At 47.4% G+C, this 22,632-nt stretch overlaps 1 protein-coding gene across 3 annotated transcripts in view; it reads right to left on the bottom strand.

Annotated features, from left to right (window-relative positions):
- The window catches only part of PHKA2 (phosphorylase kinase regulatory subunit alpha 2), an 852,423-nt gene that overhangs the window by 137,734 nt on the left and 692,057 nt on the right, over positions 1 to 22,632 (bottom strand). For all 3 annotated transcript variants that reach the window (XM_086934344.1, XM_086934343.1, XM_086934345.1), the window contains 3 exons: positions 12,332 to 12,411; positions 12,061 to 12,139; positions 11,811 to 11,940 (listed from right to left, as the gene is read on the bottom strand). In XM_086934344.1, coding sequence (XP_086790470.1) covers positions 11,811 to 11,940; positions 12,061 to 12,139; positions 12,332 to 12,411 — 289 coding nt within the window. The remainder of the gene's footprint in view (positions 1 to 11,810; positions 11,941 to 12,060; positions 12,140 to 12,331; positions 12,412 to 22,632) is intronic.

Raw genomic sequence — 22,632 nt, forward strand, 5'->3', positions numbered from 1 at the left:
AGAAAGGCACTTGGTGAATATCCGCGGCGCCGACTTGAGACCAAATGGGAGGACACAGAATTGATAGTGTTGACCCGCCACTGCGAATCTGAGGAATTTTCTTTGGCCATTGTGAATAGGGATGTGGTAATATGCGTCTTGCAGGTCTAGAGACGTCATAAAGTCCCCTTCCTCTAGCAGCCCCAAGATCTCCTGGATCGTAACCATGCGGAACGATTGACTCTTCAAGAATGCATTGAGTGCCCTGAGATCTAAGATGGGCCTCCATTTCTTCCCTTTCTTTTGTATCAGAAAGAAGCGGGAGTAAAACCCCTTTCCTCTGTGAGCTGATGGTACTCGCTCTATTGTTCCTTTCTTCAGCATAGAAAAGACTTCTTGAAGGAGTAATCGTAGATTCCTGTGTTGCATTTTGCGAGGAGGAGTTGTGGGGGGGATTGATTTAAATTCCAACGAATGTCCGAATTGGATCAATTGGAGCACCCATCGATCTGTTGTAATTGATCTCCAATTGTTGAGGAAGTGTGTCAGTTTTCCTCCAAGTTTGAAAAAGTGAGATTGTGGACGGACTGGCTGCTGGAAAAGGTCATTGGCGTCCGCCAGTGGTTTTCCTTTGGTGTTTTCCCTGTAGTTGGACCTTCCATACAAGGTCTACGACCTTGTTGTTGCTGTCGCTGTTGGTATTGCGACCGGCCCTGATTATAGGAGTGTGAGGATTTGTTTTGGTAAGATCCCCTGTAAGAGGATTGGCCTCTACCCCTGCTCCCTTGAAAGGACTGGCTCCTAAACTGTAGTGTGCCAAGCGCCTTTGCCGTGTCCGTATCTTTTTTGAATGTTTGAAGAGCTTCGTCGATTTTTTGCCCAAAGAGGTGTTGGCCGTCGTAAGGCATGTCCAGTACCTTAGTTTGGACCTCTTGGCGGAAGGATGTAGCTTTGAGCCACCCCTGCCTTAGCAAGACCGCAGCCCCTGCCAGCTGTCTTAAGCCGGTCATTGCAGCATCCATCGCGCAATCAATAAGTTCAGATGCTGATGTTTGGCCCTCTTTAATGAGTGATTGAACCTCCTCTTTCACGGTGTCTGGTAGCTCTGCCAGATACGGAGCAATATCCTCCCACAACTGCCTGTTGTAGCGGCCTAGTAGCGCAATGGAATTAGCTACTTTCACAGTCATGGCCGACGTGGTGGAAAAGCGTTTGCCAATACTGTCTAGTTTCCTGCCCTCCTTGTCCGGCAGTGCTGACAATGGAGATGACGGATTTCTAGAATTTTTCTGTGCCGCTTGGGTAACCACAGAATTTGGCTTGGGATGACCCGTAAGGCAGGCTGGCGCTGTTGTTGGTGCCTTATATTTTTTGTCCAGCCGTGGTACCACAGCTGAAACTGAGGCTGGTGTCTGCATGAGCTGTTTTCCCTGCTCCCATATGTGTTCGATGATAGGAATTGATCTGGTTGTTTTCCTAACCGCGTCTTTAAAATCGTACAGGAAACAATCTATTTCATGAGATTCCATCGTCATATGGAATCTTTTGGCCGCTCTCTTCACTAAGTTGTGAAATCCGTCAATGTCCACTGGCGGTGAGTCTGAGGAAGTGGGCTCAGGAGTGGCAGGAGAAGGAGCGATGTAGTCCTCATCGTCTCTATGGTCAGACTGGTCATCTTGGACCTCTCCATCCTCCGGTTCTTCAACTTCCTCGTCAGAAGACGGGATATCCTGCACTGGCTCTCTTTCCTGGCTGATCACTAATGGTGGCGGTCTAGATCGTGAAGATGGCGGCGGTCCAGATGCAGCTGGGTTTGTCTCCGCTGATGGAGCAGAGGGCGATTCAGGAAATCGCTGCTTGTAGTCTTGAATCAAGAACTGCAAATCTGAAACTATAGACGCTGGAAGGCATACCATTGGCGTGACTTGCATCTGGACTTGTGTATGCACAGTCTCTTTTGTAAATTCCACTGCATCCCCCTCATCATCAGTGCTTTGGCACTTTACTATTAAGTCTGAAGGACTGGTGGCCTGTTCGTCCAGATCCTCATCTGAGTCCTCGTCCTGCAGTAGGTGAGTTGGGGGCAACCTTTGCACCCTACTGGGAGACGTTAGGTCTGGTGTAATTGGCCTTTTCTTCGATGGTGGGATCGTAGACTGCTGATTGGCAGCTGTCGACGGAGAAATCAGCTCTGATTGCTTCCATGGTGTCGACGACAATGTCGTCGACGGTGTCGTCGTCGGCTGAATATCCATCATCGTCGACGGTGCGTTCGTCGACGGCACCTTCGTCGACGGAACCTTCATCGACGGTGCAGTCGTCGACGATGTCTTCGTCGACGGCACGCTCGTCGACGAGAGTGTCCTCGTCGACGCCTACGTCGTTGACGGTTTTGGCTTCCTCGTCGACACTGATTTCGGCGACCTCGTCGACGAGATCTTTATCGTCGTCGATGGCTTTTTAATGAGGATAATCGACGACACAGGCTTACCCGCCGTCGACGATGGAGTAGTCATCGTCGTCGATGAGAAGGCTAATGACGCCGTCGTCGTCGACACCGTTGTCGTCGAAACATAGACTGGAGCCACAGTCTTCTTCTGTGCTGAGGAAAGCGTCGACGAAATCGTCGTCGACGACGGCGCAGGCTTCCTGAAGGCAGGAACCTCCTTGTCAGACGTTGTTTATTTTGCCTCTGAAGACTTTCTGACAGTCTTTTTAGGAGGAGCGTCTGAAGGGCTAGGGGAAGTAACCCTTGGCCTCTTCAAGGACAATTTAGAGGAAACAGAAGCTATCTCACCGTCCTCTGAAGACTCCAGGTTGTCTCTGGTTTTCAGCCTGTTCAGCCAGAGTAGTATTCGTCCTTCTCTGTCTTTTAGAGTTTTTGTAGAGAAGGTTCTACAAACTCTACATTCTTTTGGTGTATGGTCCGGGTAAAGACAGTATAAGCAGGTTTCATGCTTATCATCAATATGGAGCCTCTTTTTACCACAAGAAGAGCAAGCTCTGAAGAGACCCTTCTTCTGTTGATCAGCCATGGTAGAACTATGAAGAAAATATCCAGTTTCTGTGAAGAAATAAGTTTAAACAAGGAAACCCGAGGAGAACTCAGGTGGAGACTCCCTAGCACAAAGTGTGGTAGAAAATCTGAGAGACTGAGGCTCCTGACAGGAAGGTTCTAGAGGGAGGTGGTAGCTGATTGGCTACCTTCTGGAGTGTGGTCCTTTTTACAAAAGGACATAGATAGGCTAGTAAGGTGAGGCCCTTAGGCCTATGTTTCTCTATATATGTCTATAGGACATTACTTTTCTATGTATCGGAGACTCCCGTCTCGACGACGGGGAATGATTCAGGCATGTGAATCTATGAAAGACACCCATAATACTGGATACAACTTTTTCCCCAGCACTACCTCTGCACGCCGGGGGCGTCGTCGCCCAGCTCCATCCCGACGTAGTCCACGGAAGTGACGTCAATGAAGCCATACACCTGGGGCATGCTGACATCAGTTTTCTATTATGAAACTTTTCCGCACCACAACGCGGAGCCACTACAAAATCTGTGAGAGTATAGGAACAGTGTGGCAAAAGAGAACAAAAACCTTTGAAACAACAATGATAAGAAATCATAGAATGATGAGAAACAACACCATGTTGAAAGAGTACACAACACTTGAAGGGAATAAAGGGAGCGAACAGAGCACCCACCCTAGAAAAAGTCCCACCAAAGTGAAAAGTCGTGCCCCCCCTAAGAGGCAACGGCTGTAAAAATGAATGGCGTGACAAAGCGAAGGGCAGTTTGCAATCACAGGATGGAACAGTATGAAAGGACCACAAGACTGGAACAACATGACTCATGGCAAGTGACCAGAAGTGAACAACAACATACAATGGTCAACACCCCCCCATAATGTGCCATGAAGTGTAGCATAGTCAAATAGAATCTCAATCCAATCGAGACAAGGAGACCCCAAAGTAATGGGGAGAAAGAGACAAGGGAGGGTAGAAGAACATGAGAATCTCCACGCTAGAAGATCCCGGTGGAGGAGCACTGAAAAACACATAACCTAGCCACCCAAGAACGAGAATGGGTGGATAGCCAATGTGCCAATACAGAATGACACACCAGCCCCATAGGTACGGAAACTAGACTACCCCTCAGGAAAACCAAGGCCACCTGAAAGGAGGCAAGGTGGTAGAAGCCCACCTGGAAAGGTCCTCGCAGAACGGGGAGGATGGGTGGGCATTAAGGAATCTGCGGATAGACTGTGTTCATTTGATAGAGACATCTAGCTGTAGATTCCTCAACTAAGAATAAATACCAAAACTATACCCCATTGGAGGAGGGTCTGCGATCGAAAACCATCAAGTTCCCAAAGGAAGTAGTCCATCAAGAACATTGACTGAGACAAGGTGGGGGCAGCAATGCCAGCGTGGCTAACACCAGACCCATAAAGCTCAGCATTGCCAGCAAAGCTGACACCAGACCATGAAGTTCAGGGCGGAGCATAAGCAAGGGAAGCAAGGTACCACAATCCGTCAGAGGACGGCACAAGTCCACTGTCAGCCAGAAAGGGCCGATACGAAATCACAGAACCAGAAAGGTCAGTGCACAATGGCAGAATGCCATAATCTTCTACGAAAAGAGGGAAACTGAATATAGGATCCCTGGATCCATAAGAGACAAAGGCCCAGCAAAGGGACTTAAACATGATGGCAGATTCAGAACACACAATTTGAGCGGCACAACATCAGGTGCCAACAAATGACATGTCAGGGTAGAAGACATCATGCCAGGACATACAAACTATGACTACCAGGAGATACATAGATGTGAATTACAAGAACACGCAGAACAGAGATTGCGTACAGTGAGAAGCACACCACACAATGCAAAGCTCAATAAAGCGTAACAGCATGTGCGCGTTGACAGAGAAGATGGGCGCAGCACCAGGTAGCAAACCAGTCAACCGTACCCACAGGTTCAAAGACCAAGGGCCACCAGCAAGCCGGACACACAAAGCTATCTCCCATGAGAGAAAGAGAGAGAGAGAGAGAGAGAGAAAAAAAACAGAGAGGAATTCTGGGACAATCCCCAAAATCAACGGCAGGGAAACCCCATATGCTTGCCTCCTCGCGTGCGTACACAGCACATAAAAATATATGAAAAAGTCAAGAAAGTGACAACCAAGGGGAAACTAAACTGGAAGAGTACCCCTAGAGAATAGAAAGTCGCCCAAGAGGTACCAATGGCACTGATGTGAAACGTAGCAGGACATACAAGTCAAACCACAAAAGAAGGCAACCCCCTGATCGGGAAGGAAAGATCGAGACACTGTGATACAGGCGGGAATACTGACTACCACACTAACAAAGAAGGAGTCAATAACACACACACACATTTATATATAAATATATATATATAAATATATATATATATATTATATATATATATATATATATATATATATATATTCACTGAAAAAAACATAGGTTTCACACCAGTTATAGTTAGCTGGAAATTTTACTGACATAAAATCAGTAATGTCATGAGTGATGTCACTGACCATGTCATGAGTGATGTAATATGTGACGTCATCAGCAGTGCATTGCAGGCGTGCAAGTTATAGTGAGTCCGACTAACTATAACGTGGGAATTTCAATGGTTTTATGTCAGTAAAATTTCCAGCTAACTATAACTGGTGTGAAACCTATGGTTTTTTCAGTGAATTTTATAGGTTTTTTAAGTGCTAATTCCTAACTATAACTGGTGTGAAACCTATGGTTTTTTCAGTGAATTTCATAGTTTTTTTTAAATGCTAATTCCTAACTATAATAAGGCCCCAAACCTGTGTTTTTTTCAGTGCATTTTAACATTTTGTTAATAGCAAATGTCTATAGCTATGAAATGTAATATTTTTGAAAATGAATGAATCCTATATTATATTTGTATTTAAAACAATTTTTTTAATGTATATATTTTTTTGCCCTGGAGCGCTCCCGGGGCGCGCCCCGGTGAGCGCCCCAGAAAGCGTAGTCTTTTGAAGCGCCCCGGGTCGCGCACCGGGGAGCGTCCCGTTAGCGCCAATGCCGCGGCCGAAAACATCATTGTGACGTACCGCGTAGCCGCGTCCACGTGATACGCACGGCGTAAACGCACCCGGAAGCACTCGAGCGCATACGATCGCGCAACATAAGTATCCGATGCGCTTACGCAACGCGCCCCAGGGCGCGCCCTCGGGAGCGCTTCGCGTAAGCACGTCGGGTCATGTGACCTGAAAATAACACTTTTAATTGGTGCAGAACAGTTTTGGTTTCATAATGATGAAACCCCTGGTCTTGTGACCTGAAAATAACACTTCTCATTGGTTCAGGACATTTTTCTTTCCAAATGATGAAAGCCCCCACCTTTTTTCCTTATTCTGACTTTGTCCTTTGACTGAGGAAGACCTGTTTTGAAATCTTTGAGGTATATTTTGTACTTTGAAATGGCTACAGTAGCAGCATCAGCTGGAGCATCTGCACCACCACCACCACCACCAAGAGGACCACCACAACACCACATTGGTGGTCAAGAAGAAGAGGAGGAGGTAGAGGAGGAGGGGAGCAGGAGGAGGTGGCTGGAAGAACACAATACCCCATACCAACCCAAACCACACATTGTATGGGAGTTTTTTTCCATCCCTGAGGGAAAAAAGAAAGTGAATGTGGCAAAGGTGACTTGCCTTATCTGTGACATGGAACTTTCAAGGGGTAACCCAAATAAAAAATATTCATTTGGGAATAATACCATGATTAGGCACATGCAGCGCAAGCATCCGAACAACTACGCTGCCGCAGAGATGAGAGAACTGGCCAGCAACCCTCCCCAATCTACACCCAGCACCTCCAAACGAAAACAACCCACTCCATCGGGACCAGAGACAAGGGAGACAATCCCTTGCATACAACCACGGTTTGGAGAATTTAGGGTCACGTGTATTTTTTGCCCCAAAAAAACCTACTTTTTTCCATTTTTTTTTTTACTCCAGTTGAGCCATTTTCAATTCCCTGTTTTTTGTTTCTCCCCATAAAAATAACAAAAAAATACAAAATAGTTCATAAAAGCCAAAAAAAGGACAAAATGTTCAAAAAACATAAAAAAATATAAAACAACAAAAGAAGAAAAAAACAGTTCTTTTTAGAACTACCTCCAAATTATAAAAAAAGGCTAAATTTTTTAAAAACTCTATCATTCTTTTTTCCTCATGGAACGCTCCCCGGTACGCTCCGCGGTGCGCGTACCGGGCGCTCCCCCCGCGCAAATAAAAAAAAAATGTTTTGCCCCGCGGGACCCTTTTATAGCCCCCACATCAAACCTAGGGGGTCAGGGGGGGGTCTACTCCTTATGGTCATTTCCCCCTTTGTTTTTGCCACCTCTTGTGTCTCGATCCTACCGAGACACAAGATGGCGGCCGCTCCGAACTGTTTCGAATGTTTATAGACACCCGAGAGCCAATCAGCTTTCCGTGCGCACCTAGCGTGGCGCGCCCGGAGCGCGCCCCGGTGTGCGTACCAGGGCGCGGCCATAGATATATATATTTTTTCGAACCTAAATTACTCAAAAACCACTGGAGCACATTTCTTGAGACATAGCAAAGGCACATCAGGCTACCAGTCCCTACAATTTTGCCAAGTTTGATGGAAATCCATTCAGCCGTTCGGGCTAAAAGTGAGGTCGACCGCCCTATGGAAATTACCATGGGGAGAAAACGTTTTGGGACCCCCCTTTTATCTCTGCCCCCGCTTGACGAATCCCCCCCAAATTTGAGGAAATTTTCAGGCAGATTCGTCAACCGGCGCCAAAGTTATTCACAATAGAATTTTGAGATTTTGCATTGAAAAAAATCCTAACTATAACTACCTACTGGCGACCGCCAGTAGGTAATATATATATATATACACAGGATGATGCCAGAGATCATTCGTAGATAAAATACGTCATATGCCTGTTGAAAAGCGCACAAGAGGCCAGGAGGAGAAACACCTAAGCTGTGAGCAGCAACTTACAGAAAAACCTGAGCCCAGGCCGGGGATCATCAGAGGGAAGCAAGGGGCACAAGTTAAAATGCAACAGAGATCCACTCTGGTGAAATCTCTACCGCCCATAGGCAAACCCCAGACTAGGTGCGCCCAAGCCTTTCCCAACACCAACGAAGAAGACAACAGGAAGAACGCAGCCAAGACAGTGGCTCAAGGAAGACTATGGGTCCCCCGTGATAGCACACACACCCAGTGTGGACCACATGTGGTGCCCGCCCAGAACACAGAAAGAACTGATCTGGAGCGGAACGGAACAAATCGCCCACAGGGTTGTGTACCCACGCCCAAGACAGCCAACAGAGTTAGGGGCAGAATGAAGAAGGAAAGATGAGCCAAATGCGAGGGAGGAGGATGTGAAACCCCCTCAGGCGACTCAGATAGGGCAGAACCCCAACAATACACCGGAGCAGATTGCGTCCACAGACGCATGAGAGTGCAACGGAACAACTGTAGGCAGCAATACAGAAGCTCCAGGAGAGGGCCACTTCAGTCCGTGGGTCTCAACAGAGGGGGCAGTCCACCACAGCAGGGAGTATAGAGCAAAGGGAGATGCGCACAGCATAACCCACAGGAAAAATCCCTAAAGGGACTGAAAATAACGAAGAGAACTCCACAGGAGCCTCTGAAACTTCTTGGCAAGGAAGAGCAGCTACAAAATAGCAAATGGATACCCCACATAGGGTACTTCACATTCCTATAAAAAGCAAAGAACACCCCTTGAGACAAGCTCATAGGCAGAGGTAAAAAAGAACCATATAAACAGCTGGCACAGTTGTACCAAAGGAAGGAAAAACACGGCTGAACAGCAATAGTTTGTCTGGGAAATAATGTCTTGAACCCAGAGACGGAAATCATAAAAGCAGTGTCAATACTGCATACCAAAACACCTGGCAGTCATGGAAATCCAGATAGGAGGCGCCGGAATGCCGAGTCGGCATGCTCATCAAACAGATGGGCCTCATCAGAGGGCAGATTCCTGAGTCAATCCCGATCATTCTCAGGGAAACTGCCATCGCGTAGCCACGCATGGCGATGTAGAGCAACTGACCTGGCCATAGCTCGACCCACGAAGTCAGTGGTGTCCATGGCCGAACGGATGGAAAACTGTGCCATGTCGCGGCCATCCTGAATAAGCCGGACGAGGTCAGCACGAGGGCCCTCTGGCAAAGAGGGAAGGAGTTGGTTGACTGAGTCCCAAAGGGCAAAAGTAGCCCGAACAAACACGCAGGTCGTGTTCACGGACCGAAGGCCTGAGCTGGTGGACGCACAGACATTGTGGCCACACCACTCCAACCACCTAGGCTCCCAAGTAGGAGGAATCAACGGAGGAGGAGAGGAAGGGAGCACTGCCTGGACTACAAGTCCTTGAGCCCTAGGAAGGAAGGACAAACAGGCAGGGTCGTCTGAAGCGGCTCGATGGCGATGTGCAATAGCAAGACCCACGGGGTCACCCGATGAGTGTCTGGCCCAAGTCCCCAGAAGGACATCATACAATAACCCGCCAAAAGGCAAAAAGATGCTCCACATCCACCGTGCCCTGGTGGTGAAGATCCAACAAAGGATCCGAAGGCAGGGAGACAGAGGGCGACTGCATCTGCAAGATATCCACAGCCCTGTAAACCGCCCTTGCAAACTCTGCGCCAGCCTCTGTGGCCATTTGAGGTGGAGACAGCAAGTCATCTGTTAGGGACGGCTGCAGGCTAATCCGTCCACCCAATGGCAGAGGCCATGCAGTATAATTAGCCGGCCAGTCCCCAATGGGCCTCTGCTCCGTGGAGCATTGAAAACCCCCTGGGGGTGGAGAACCCACCAGGGTCACGTCCTCCACCAGGAGAGGAACAGCCGGGGACGGAACCGGAGTCGACCGACGTTGAGACGGCATCAGACCGATGTCGACGACCCCTGAAGAGGACTCGTCCACCCCGAGTCGGACCGCTGTCAACTCGACCTCCAACACGGAGCCAGCAGGAAGGAAAAAAGTCGACTCGGAGTAGCGCTCCGCGCTGCAGCCGCATCCAGCGACGACACAGGGAGCCCCACAGGACTGTGCGAAGACACATCAGGATGACTAGACGTCATAGTGGGATGCCCCTCCAGGCCGTGTCCCGACATCGGAGCGACCCAGGAACCGGAGTCAAGGCACTCGGTGGGCGCTGAGGGCACACCTGCCCGCGAATCCCCGACCTGAATCCCTACCCCCAATGTGGGGCCCAAAGGCGCGCCAGGGAGGGGGTGACCCAAACATGGCCTCCAGAGCCCTGGAATAGGCCTCCATCTGGAGCGGAGTCACCCCAGCATCAGGAAACGGTGGGTAGGCGGGGGTCGACTCCTGAGGGCCCGTGTCCGGTGAAGACCGGGAGCCGCAGGCCCCGGCGTCACGCTTGTGCGAGGTCGACGACCTCCGTGACTTCTTTCGGTGCTTACCTAAGGCATACGAGCAACGTCCATGGGAACGACTCCGGGATTTGCCCCAAACAGGAATCTCAGGGTGGGAGGAAGAACTGCACCATTTGGATCCTTCCGCTGGAGACAGAGGCCGGCGCTGTGAGGATTCTGAACGGTACAACCGGGCAGACATTAATTTCATCCGTCGATCGCGCAGGGACTTCGGCTTCAGCTACCGGCAGGCGTCACACTTGGTGGAGTCCTGGTGCTTACCCAAGCACCACATACAGATCTTGTGTGGCTCCTTTACCAACATCTGCTGTGAACAGAGCACACACGACTTGAAGCCGCAGGCATCGGCACACTGTTCCAGACACGAAAAGGCGTTGTGAAGGCCTAATACCAAAACAGGCCAGAGCAACCGCTTCTCCAGGATCCGCATTGGGATGCAGAGAAGAAAAATTGGTGTCAGCATGCCGGGGGTCTTATATGGCTCCATTGACGTCACTTCTGTGGACGATGACAGGACGGAGCCGGGCACCGCCCCCTCCAAGAGTGCAGAGGTACTGTTGGGGAAAACGTTTTCCGGATCCAGTCTGATGCCTGGGGATATTCTAAATTAAGGAATATGCAGCCTGATGTCTCTATCAGATAAAAGCATCTTGAGGTTGGAGAGACCAGTGCATGAAAGAGTCAGATAGATGCAGCAAACAGTTATGCAGAGTTGGCATGGTAGGGGGTTTCTATGGGAGATGTGGTCAGTGAAGTCTGTATTTGGATGGCAATGGCAGCGATGACGATGGTGATGCTTGAGGATGCAGATACACGTTTATTTCATATTCTGGTTGGCCCAACATCTAGGGTATTTTTACATATTTGCTGCCTGTTTGTTCATTAGAATTAAGTTTTAGAAGCAACAAAATGAAGATGATGTGGAATATTAATTATTGCATTCACCTTAAAAGATTTTGGGTACATAGATGTATGGCTTGACCACCAGTTATTCACTATCTGGCCTTTACAGTGAATCACACTCTGAGTGGTTCCACATATCCTCAAAGAGATGCTTTCACTGACAACATTGTTGATCTACAGCCACCCTAATAATACCTTTTCTGCCTTTTTCACCCAATACAAATACCATCTATGCATTTCGCTTTCCCTTCAGATGGAACATTATGCTGTCTTTTTTTGCAGTCCATCATGAAACAGGGATGAATTCTTGAGAGTTTGGTGAACAGACTAGTAATTCTAATACATCAATTAGATACTGTTATTGATATAATTCATGCATTAACCATACAGTAAGAGAAGAAAGATGCAGAGTAGAAGACTAATATACTTGACACAATCATTGCAATAATGTACCTGAGCAGTTCAGACTCCGGGCAAGTTCTGTAGCCATCACCTGAATTATAAGCCCAATGCGGAGCCGGAGCATCTCTCCAAAGAGGCTGGGTTGTGACCGGACAAACATAGCCAAGTAGACCATTATTTCCTGCCACAGATACAGGGACAGAGAAAGTCGATTCAGAACATTAGTTTTTTAGCAGCTTAGCTGTAAGAACCATGTCTTCTGGTTAGAACAAAAACTCAGACTCTGTCTGATGCATTTTACCTGTGTCAGAACTGCTATGCTGATATCATCACCACTGGCTTTGTAAATGAGTGTTGTGAGCTCATCTGGAGGTAAAGGGCTGAAAGTATAAACGTATGTATGCCATTTTATGCACTGTTTTGAGCTACTAGATAAACATCTTAACTTAAGCTGATTTAAACACGTAAAGTAATGTATATTTCCTAGGTTTCAACTCTTACATGAAGCAGGTGAGTGATATTAAGTATTGGATACAAAAGAGAGTAAATGAGACTATTAGAATGATACATACGCTGTGATGGTCTTTTCACGAGGCTCAGGTGGCAACCCCACAGTGAGTTGCTTCTGGTGAGACAGAATGTCTGTACATGCCTGGAAGCATACACAATAAGTGAATCATTCATCATATAGCTAAAATAGCCTCACAATTAAATAATTCTGAACATTAGGCACAACAACGGACATAGAGAATGATTCCTATAATGCCAAAAGGGAGTATTTACTCTAGAAAATCAATAACTATTAGGAAAAGAAAAGCAGATCTTTTGGCACCATACGTGGATGAGTAGGCAAACAAGAAGGGGCAAAATATTCATTCTGAAGAAGGAAAAACAAAGTAACAGTGAAAATGCCCAGTTAGGAGAATGGAACTGGAAAGGCAGTTTATGATTTATTATTGATGGTCCCCTTTTGGTGTAGGTATGTTGACAAAGAACAACCCAGGCAAAACCAAAGTTGAACAATTCAATGAAAACCAGAAACCAGTAACAACACTGAACTAAAGTGAATGTATGGTATAAAAACAAACAAGATTTTTAATAAATTTCAAATGTACATTGATAAAAATTATATAAAAAACATATTTATATTTTGAGCACAAATTACAGTACAATCAAGATACATAAAATACATTAAAAAGATTTCATAAAGTTGAGGTAGAGACGATTTCTTCAACGCGTTTCGACACTAGATGTCTTCGTCAGGTAAGTACCATCAAATTTATAATCTGAGTTAACATAAGGATACACACCAGCAGTAATCGAATTTTAATAAAACTTCTACTTCGTAGTGTTGATAAATATGAAAATTGTAGCAAGAGAGCTAGTGTGGCGCCTGAGACATGAACGATAGCCTGAGGGAATGTCTCTTAACAGTAAAGAATAGCCTAGACACTGATCTACTGAAACGTTTTAATGACGTTTTCACCAAGTTTCATGTTGCCACTTCAGCTCTCTGCATAAGATCTAAGTGAGAGACCGTTATAATAGAAATCGATCGTGGAGCGTTTCAGGTTCTGTTGATATAACGCAGGACCACTAGATAACGTGGCGATATGTCGCTCTAGAAATGATTTATAGAAGTAACGAGCAAAGTAGGAGAAGTGGTTCATGTCTAGCCACGATGTTGGCAGATGCAGCGTGAATCTTGCAGGGATATAGAGGGCCTCCTTCCGTCTTGCACGAACGAGAACCGTCGGTCTGTAACATAGATGTCAAGGGTAAAAATGAGTGCTGTTTCTATCTCATCAGTCAATGTCTCTGGCCTCTTCAGGAGCATATACTAACTTTGGTTCTCAACTACATCTTCTGCTCATACTATGATCATTGCCATTCGCAGTAATGCCTCTCAAATTTTTTAACAGGATCAGCAACATGAGGGCAAAAGAGCAACAAAGAAAAAGGGGGTCACAACACATGGCAGTGTACTAGAATGTGTCTGTTTTGGGTACAGATAGATAGAAGCTCTAGCAGCACGTGTAGGACGATTTGCACATGCATTTGAGATCTTTTTGTTGTTCATCCAAAAGAGCAGAGTAATGCAATTTGAACCTAATAAAAATGGATAATTAGAATGTCTTGAACATTTCTGCATATCCCATGGAGGATTAGTGTGAGAAAGTGGAATATTAGTTAAGTGTGGCAATGAGTCCACCACAAGTAAATAATGTCACTATCTTGTTAGGTACAGTGAAGGTTTCAAAAAGACATCCAAATTGCAAAAATCCCATAACGGGAACTGTAGAGATACATTTTTTAAGTTTTATATTAAAATAGTGCCAAAAAGCATTACGAGCAAATGAGGGTCAACTTGTCACAGTAGATTGGGACCTACACCCGATTTGGGGTTGACTGCAATAGCGTGCGGGTCGGATACAGCAACCAAGTTGGAAGATTTTATCTTCGGACTTAAGTTTTGAAAGTGGAAGCAATAGTCCTTGAGTGGGACAAAGTTGCAGGCTGTATCTGAGAAGGGTTCCACAACGTTGGATACATGTTGGAAAAGGTCCCTATAAAGCCATTGGTTTAGACAGGGAATGCATCAAGTGGTAATGTTCATAATTTGAGTCCAGTAACATTCTCTTGCCGGCTGGATACTTTTGGCACCTTCCCCAGTTAAGTTTTCTATGTTCGTAGTTAGTCACTTTTTGTAAAACTTGGAAACCTTCAGGGGAGAAGGATGCAGGATGTAGGTAACAAGGACTCCACAATGTCAGATACCTTCTAAGCGAAATCCCGCTGAAAATAATTTGCTGCTGAGCTCCGAGCACGAGAAACCTGAATCTTCAGTAACACTGCAGTACATCTTGGCCAGATTGACTTGATAGGTTTGTCCTGGTCCTCTGGCCTTCTTTGGAGACAAAAGGTTTTTAAGTACCAGGTTTTTCACGATGTCAAGGGTTAAACTTTGGCACAACCAAATGTCCCAGGACCTCAGAAACAGCACTTGGAGGTCAAGACTCTTCTGGCCAAAGCCACCAGCAGGGTGCAGGGCTGTTCCAGTTGAACTGGAGAGCTGGGCTCTTCAGGGAAAGTCTTTTTGCAGTTTGAGGTGGCCCTATAGCTTAACAGGAGGTCAGCCATCTGACCACTGGAGTTCACTTCTTTGTCCTATGTACAAGAAGGAGCAGGTAAAGTCTTTCAGGTCTCCTCACAGGTCTCAAACAGCAGGTGCCATCCTTCTTCTGTTCTTCAACTGGTCCAGAGTGTTTTGAAGAAGGTGCCCAGGAGTTCCACATTTATGCCTGGCACATGCTTAGGGCTAGGGGTGACCACAGACTGCTCTCTAGCCAATAAGGAAAAAGTTCCCAGGGGTAACCCAACCCACTTTTGCAGTGGTTCCTGTGTGCACTGCTGCATGCAATGTCACAGTGTCTGTCTCATGCCTAAATTCAAGATTGTGAAAATCCTTCTCCCATGATGCAGAGCCTGTGTGTCCACCCCAGCAGTGTGGACAGTGAAACAAGCAAACCCTCATCTCTGGTCTCTTCAACCGAGCTCTGGGGGAAGATCACTTCCCACTGGGATTGGAGCCTGCCTTACCTGATGGAATAAATAAGGGGGGTCTATTCAGGTGCCACCTGACATCTGCCTGTAAACCAGTAGGCCTCTTTGAAGTTAATTAAGTCCCTGGGTACTGTCCAAACTGCCATCCTGCTACAGGAACAGAAACACCCCCTAGGCCATTATCTTTGCTCTGGGAGAAGATGTAACACCTCATTCAGGGTTCGAGCACTCAGAGGGCTGTGGCTGGAGGCTAATGCATCCTCCAGAGGCTTTAGGCAGGCAAAAGGTAACGTTCTAAATGTACATTTTCCCTGATATTTATTCAATATCTGACTTCATTAGTAAATAGTTTTTTTAATTAATATTACAAAGAGTCCAAGAAAAAGTTCAAGGTGTTTCCTAGGCAAGGATAGCATTATTATATTATTATATTTAATTGAGCATCCCTGTATTTTTTGATGGAGCAGCCAGCCTTGCTACAGTGAAAATAGCTTTTAGGTGCTAGTCACTGTAAGGACATGTTTAATATTAACTTTCTACATGCCCTACTTTTACATACAATTCACCCTGCCTAAAGGGATATAAGGCCTACTTAGGGATGACGTATTAGTATTTAAAAGGAAGCTTTAGGGAGGAGCTACGCTAGCAAACAAGATGGCTGCTTAGGCTCCCGGCTCCGCCGACCTCCGTATCCTGCCAGATGATCCTGTCGATAATCCTGTTTTTAAGCCCGACCTCCGTGTAGATGAACCGATGCACACTCCGATGGGGCAATCCCGAAAACTTAATCAGCTTGGTTGACAGAGTTGTGTCGAGTTGAAGTTTGCGGCCTAGTCCAGCAGGAGAGCCGGGGCCTCGAGTTTTGACCCAGCCGGGTTGCAGTTAAACAACATCGGCCGTGAGAATCAAGCAGGGTTCGGTCTACCGCAGTGGAGGTCTTTTTTGCCCGATTTTGACGGCGGTCATTCTGATTGACTAACATCGAGGGAGGAGTGACGTGGCACGACAGTGGCTGTGGGTGGAGGTCCCTGTCCCGCGGACACGGTTTGCCGCCGCCGGGGTTCGGTGGGTCGAGGTCTTTGCTCGCGGCAGCGGAGTGCAGTTTGCTGCCGCAGAACCCGATCAGTCACCCTCCGACGCCGTCCGTACCGCTCCTGTCTGTTCCCCCGGAGAAACCGGGCTCTCTGGGGGCAGTGAATATGATCGGTACTGAGCAAGGAGAAATGGACCGGACGGAGCGTGAGCCGTCGCTGACGACAGTATTGGCAGCCATCGGGGCATTTCATTGACATACGGATGCCCTGATTCACAAAATGAATATGGGCCTATCTGAGAAGGAGTGTGTGGAACCGGACCCTGCTCCACTGCTGGAACTGCTGCCAGCTACGATTTACATGACAACCAGTTTGATTCTGGAAGAGGACCCCGTGTGACAAGAGGGGCCGAAGCCCTCGGTTGGTACTCTGGAGAATCATGAACCCGGTGTTTCGAACGTATTACTACACCTACCATCATTGCTGACTTTGGGAGAATCGATTGGCGTTCCCTTCCCGGAAACTCCTGTTGGTGATTGCTCTTGGACTTCTGTTTCATCCTTTCCCTCTTTGGTGACCGTACGATCGTGGAGAAAACAACATTGGGACTATCCGTCCATGAGGAAGCGTTTCTGTGCTGATGGAGTTCTTGAGGAATTACTGACTTTGATTTGTTTTGGACTGAATTTTTTCAGACTCTTTTTGCACTTTGGTTCTCCTGTAGAAGTAGTGGTTCTACCGGGAGGGGTTCGCAAGATGGTTTGGAAGGGCCAAGGCTGATATCGATTGACCGGGGTTGGTAATATGGCCTTAATGGAGGTGGGATTCGTAACTGTTGGTCTCACGAGAGGCTGAGCGGTGTATCACGGCTCCCCCTAATTTACTTTTTCTGTGATCACAGATAAAAATTGTATTTTCATCATAGGGGGTGCTTGTCTCTGGCGGGTGGGGAAGGGGACCGGGAGCCCATACGGAACTGCCCTCCCCCATGTTTTCTCTTTTCTATTTTTAGAACCTAGTTAGTCGGGGCGACAGGCACACTGCTAGTTGGGGTTAGGCGATAGCCATATGCAGGGGTGCAGGGTGGGGGAATGGGTTTATTGTTTTATTTTGTCCTCGTTCTTATGGTTTTTTTTTCTTCACTCTTCTCTTTTGTCTCCCCCTTTTTAGTAATATTGGCGAAATATTCTGATTTGTTTAAATTCCAGTGTCTGGTTGCCATGCTTTTTCTACTATTCTGATTTTATGGGTGGGCGGGCTCTGAGGGCCTGCGCTTAAATTGTTTGTCGATTGTAATGCCACAAATCCTGCTTCGTACTCACTAGCGCAGGCGTCTCAGCGATTCTTCTGTTGCTTCACGTCTATCCTGTCATTGTACCTGTGCACCCTATTATTATGTATGAATGTATGGCACCGGATATGTCTATTCCTTTTTCCTTGTTTTTAAAATAATAAAAAGATTTATAAAAAAATAAATAAAAGGAAGCTTTAGACCTTTCAAAAGAGTTTATTTTGGCAGACTGAATTGCAGTTTATAAACTGTCACTGTCAGACTACAATGGCAGGCCTGTGTATGAAATTGGGTCACTGGTCGAGGGGGGTGAAACCTTACTTAAGCAGCAGCAACAATATTTGTCAGGGTGAAGTCACAAGCAAACCCTAAATTAAGATTTGCTAACCCTCTTGTAGCTTGGCACAGAGCAGTCAGGCTTACCTTTGAAGCAATGTGTAAAGAATTTGTGCAGCACTTCAAACAGTCATAAATTGAAATACAACACAAGAAAAATCCCACACCAAGTTAGGAAAAATTGAATAAACTTAATAAATAATTTAAGACCAAAATGAAAAAAATCCTATCAGTAGAACCAAAGATATGTAATTTCAAACTGTGAATATATGGTCGTGCTAGACCGGGACAAGTCACAAGTCACAAGTCACAAGTTCAACAACTTTAAAAATCCGTATCTCCGGTTCCCCTTAATGAGTTATTGTCATTTTGACGTAATTCCGTTTATTAAATTTTCTTTCTTTGTCTAATTCATTTTGGGAATGTTATTGTTTTGCATTTAGACTTTACTGTTATATTACTACATTTAATGCTGTACAAATTGCCTCTAAGTTAAGCATGTCTTGTCTATGCCATAGAACCAGGGTGCTGAGCTTAGGTTTATTTAGTGACTTTAGGGTTTCACTAGTTGAAGTGGGTACTTTCTCTGTGACCTAATGCCCAAATTTCTTACAGGAAAGAATTATATTATTTCAAATATGTCAATTTCACACCCTACTCCACATCACTCGAGACTGAAGATAGAAGATCTCACCACTTTGTATAGTAGAGAAAGGAGCAGTCTGACCATCTAAATACTTGCTGATTGAGCTCCACTGCTTTAGCCCCAAATCAAATGCACTGACTCAGCTATCTCCCTCCATTTCTTTCCAATATTAGTGGCTTTCTTTTTTCAATGACATTGCCAAGTTACTCTATGTCTAATAACGGCCATAAGGATCACTATTTGAGTGGAGACCTCTGGTTCTATGGGCACTTTGGAACACAATGATGGAAATGGTGTGAGCAGGTTGCTCATGTTATTACTGATGCTAACTGAATATATTCTGCTTGATTTGTACAACACATTTCTAAGGTTGTCTTCGAAGGCTTTGCAGGCCTCCAACAGAAGAAGCATAAGGTCAGTAGGACTGTATTATATATTTGTCTCTCTAATGCTTGAATTGAATTAAGGGGTGTTTACAAGGGTCAAATGGACAAGTTACTTACTGGTGTAACAATATATCTGTAAGAGACATTAGTTAGTGATAGATTCCTTACCTTAAAATATCCCCAGGCGTCAGACTGAATCCGGGAAGTTTTCGTCCTACCCCTGCGCGTCGGAAGGTGGCGCCGTGCAGCTCCGCGTCCGTCACTTGCGTCGTAGGCGCCGAGATGATGTCATGGACACGGCTTAGGCCCACCCATGCGCGCTAACGTCAGTTCTGTACATGACTTTCTGCGCCAGGAACGCAGAGCCATGCAAGAAACTGACCACTGGTGCCATGAAACTAGATCCCTGAAAGGGATGACCTTAACCCTAGATGTCTCTAATGTCTCTTACAGATATATCGTTACACAAGTAAGTAACTTGGGCATCTGAGAGAGACACGTTAGTGATCGATTACTTTCCCTAGAATAGATACCCCAGCCAAATCAACCCCGGTGGTGAGCCTGCGAACAAGATCACACCAGAAAGTCACGGAGAACTGAACGGCCTAAGAAGCCGTCTCTCCGGAATTGACTGTCAAGGCAATAATGCTTGGTAAACGTGTGCAGGGAGGCCCACGTAGCTGCCTGACAGATGTCCTGCAAGGGAACACCGTGTCCCAAAGCAGTAGAGGCTGCTGTTGCACGGGTAGATTGGGCACACAGCCCCACAGGTGGCTCCTTCTTCGTCAACTTGTAACATGCTTTGATGCACAGAACGACCCACTGAGAGATGGTCAGTTTGTGCACGGCCCAACCATTTTTGGTGCCCACGTAGCCGACAAAAAGTTGGTCATCAACCCGGGAAATGTTGTGTGCGCTTCAGATAGAACGATGGAGCACGTTTTGGGTCCAGACGGTGGAGCCTCTCTTCCTATTTTGAATGATGCGGAGGGGGAAAGAAGGTGGGCAAAGTGATGGTCTGCCCGATGTGAAAGGGCGTGACAACCTTTGGCAAGAATAAAGGGCGAGTCCCTAAAACCACTTTGTCTGGATGAACAGAGAGAAAAAGAGGGTTAGAAGAAAGAGCCTGGAGCTCACTCACCCTTCTGGCAGAGGTGATATCTACCAGGAGAGTGAGAAGACAAAAATGACAGTTATGAAGTGGCTCAAAGGGAGCCCACATCAGATAGGTCAAGACAAGATTTAAGTTCCATTGAGGCATTATGTAAGGCACAGGAGGACACCTGTGAGTAATGCCTTTCAGAAAGCGATTAACAACCGGGGACTTAAAAAGAGAAGGCTGATCTGAAAGCCGCAGAAAGGCAGAAATGGCCAAGAGATAACCCTTGAAAGTGCCCAGAGCAGAGCCCTGCTGGGCCAAAGAGAGAAGAACAGAAGGACCTCGGAAAGAGGGGCAGAAATGAGATACACAGCCTTTGCTGTGCACCATGCCAAAAATTTGTTCCACCTGCAGGTGTATACTGTCTTAGTGGAGGGAAGTCTGGCTGCTAGAATAATATCACAGACTTCGGAAGCTGTCAACTGTCGCCACTCTATCTCCATGCATGGCGGTGGAGGCTGGACAGGTTCGGATGGAGGACCGTCCCCTGCTGCTGTGACAGAAGATCCTCCCGAAGAGGCAGTCGGATTGGGGGATCGATCGCCATGGTGAGTAGCTCGGGATACCAGTATCGTCGTGCCCAATCCGGAGCCACAAGGGTGACTTGGGCCTGGTTGCGCCGATTCTTCTTCAGCACTCTGGGCAGAAGTGGTATAGACGCAGAACTGATGACATTGCGCGTTCTCTCCGGTGGTGAATAGATCTAACCAAGGCTCTCCCCACTGCAGAAAGAAACCTTGCGCCACGTCCGAGTTCAGACGCCATTCATGCACCGGCTCTGAGTTCGTCTGCCTTGGCATTCATAGAACCTGCCAGGTTTGAACCACCAAGGATGTTCTAGCCATGTCCAGAGGGGGAGAGCCTCCTGACATAGGGTCTACGACCCCACCCCGTCCTGTTTGTTGCAGTACCACATGGCAGTGGTGTTGTCTGAGAACACCTGCACTACACTTCCCCGGTCAGAAGGAAGGAATGCTTTCAGTGCAAGTCGGATCGCCAGAAGCTCCAAAAGGTTGATATGGAGCCGGGACTCCGCCAGAGACCAGAGGCCTCTGATCTACGCCTCTCCCATGTGGCTGCCCATCTCAGGAGGGACGCATCCGGCACCACTGTGTGCTCCGGTTGGGGAAGGGAGAGGGATCTGCCACTGACCCAATCGCGATTCGTGAGTCACCACTGCAATTGCCGTGCAGTGTCCTCCGAGATCTGGAGGTGATCGGACAGGTTGCCCTGATGCTGTGCCCACTGGAACTTCAGGTCCCACTGAAGAGCCAGCATATGCCATCTGGCATGTTGCTCTAGCAGGATGCAGGAGGCCATTAGGCCCAGGAGCCGGAGGGTCATCCTGACTGATAGAGGCTGAAAGTTCGGAATCATAGCCTGAATATCCCGGATTCGCTGCTCAGGAGGATAAACTCGAAACTGTGTTGAATCCAGAACCGCTTCGATGAAGGGGAGCTTCTGAGAAGGACTCTGGTGCGACTTCTGCACGTTGATGGAGAACCCCAGCAAATGCAGGAAGTCGGCCGTCGTCTGGAGGTGAGCCCGCCTTCAACAACCAGTCGTCGAGATAGGGGAAGACCAGAAACCCTGATCTGCGCAGATGAGCTACGACAACCGCCATCACTTTCGTGAACACCCGAGGGGCGCTGGTAAGGTCGAAGGGGAGCACAGCAAACTGAAAGTGCTCTAGGCCTACTGTGAAACGCAGGTAACGCTGGTGGGCCGGCAGAATGGGGATATGAAAATATGCGTCTTGCAATTCCAATGCTACTATCCAGTCTCCGAGGTCGAGGGCAGCCAAGACCTGTGCCTGAGTCAACATCTTGAACTTCTCCTTCCGGAGGAAGCGGTTGACATTTCTGAGGTCCAAGATGGGACGAAGGCCCTCTTTCTCCTTGTTTGGGACCAGAAAGTGGTGGGAATAACAACCATGTCCTACTTCCGGCCCAGGAACGCGCTTGATGGCCCCCTTGGTCAAGAGGGCCGTGACTTCCTGCTGGAGAAGCACAAAATGGTCCCCCAACATGCGGTGGAACTGAGGTGGCATGGGGCAGTCTCGAAGGGGAGGGAGTAGCCCCATCGGACGATTTTCAGCACCCACCTGTCCGAGGTAACGGAACGCCAGTGGGGATGGTGATGACCAATCCTGCCGCCCACCGGCGTGCGATGTGCCCCAAGCTTGGACTAGGAAGGCTTTGTGGCTGATGCTGCCAGAGAGGAGGTAGACTGACTCGCACGCTGAACCCCTGTCCCGCCACAGCAGAAACCATGTCTGCGGCCTCGCTGAGGTTGGTTCTGCGCAGGCTTCTGGCTGAAGGAACGTGTTGGTGCGCCCCTTCCCTGGCGACGAAAGGGAAGAAATGCAGACGTGGCCGGGCGCGTGGCGGAGAGACCTAAGGACTTGGCCGTAGCCTGGGAGTCCTTAAAAAGCTCCAGCGCACTATCTGCCTTATC

Source organism: Lissotriton vulgaris, chromosome 8 (genome assembly GCF_964263255.1).
Source record: "Lissotriton vulgaris chromosome 8, aLisVul1.2, whole genome shotgun sequence".
Lineage (NCBI taxonomy): Eukaryota > Metazoa > Chordata > Amphibia > Caudata > Salamandridae > Lissotriton > Lissotriton vulgaris.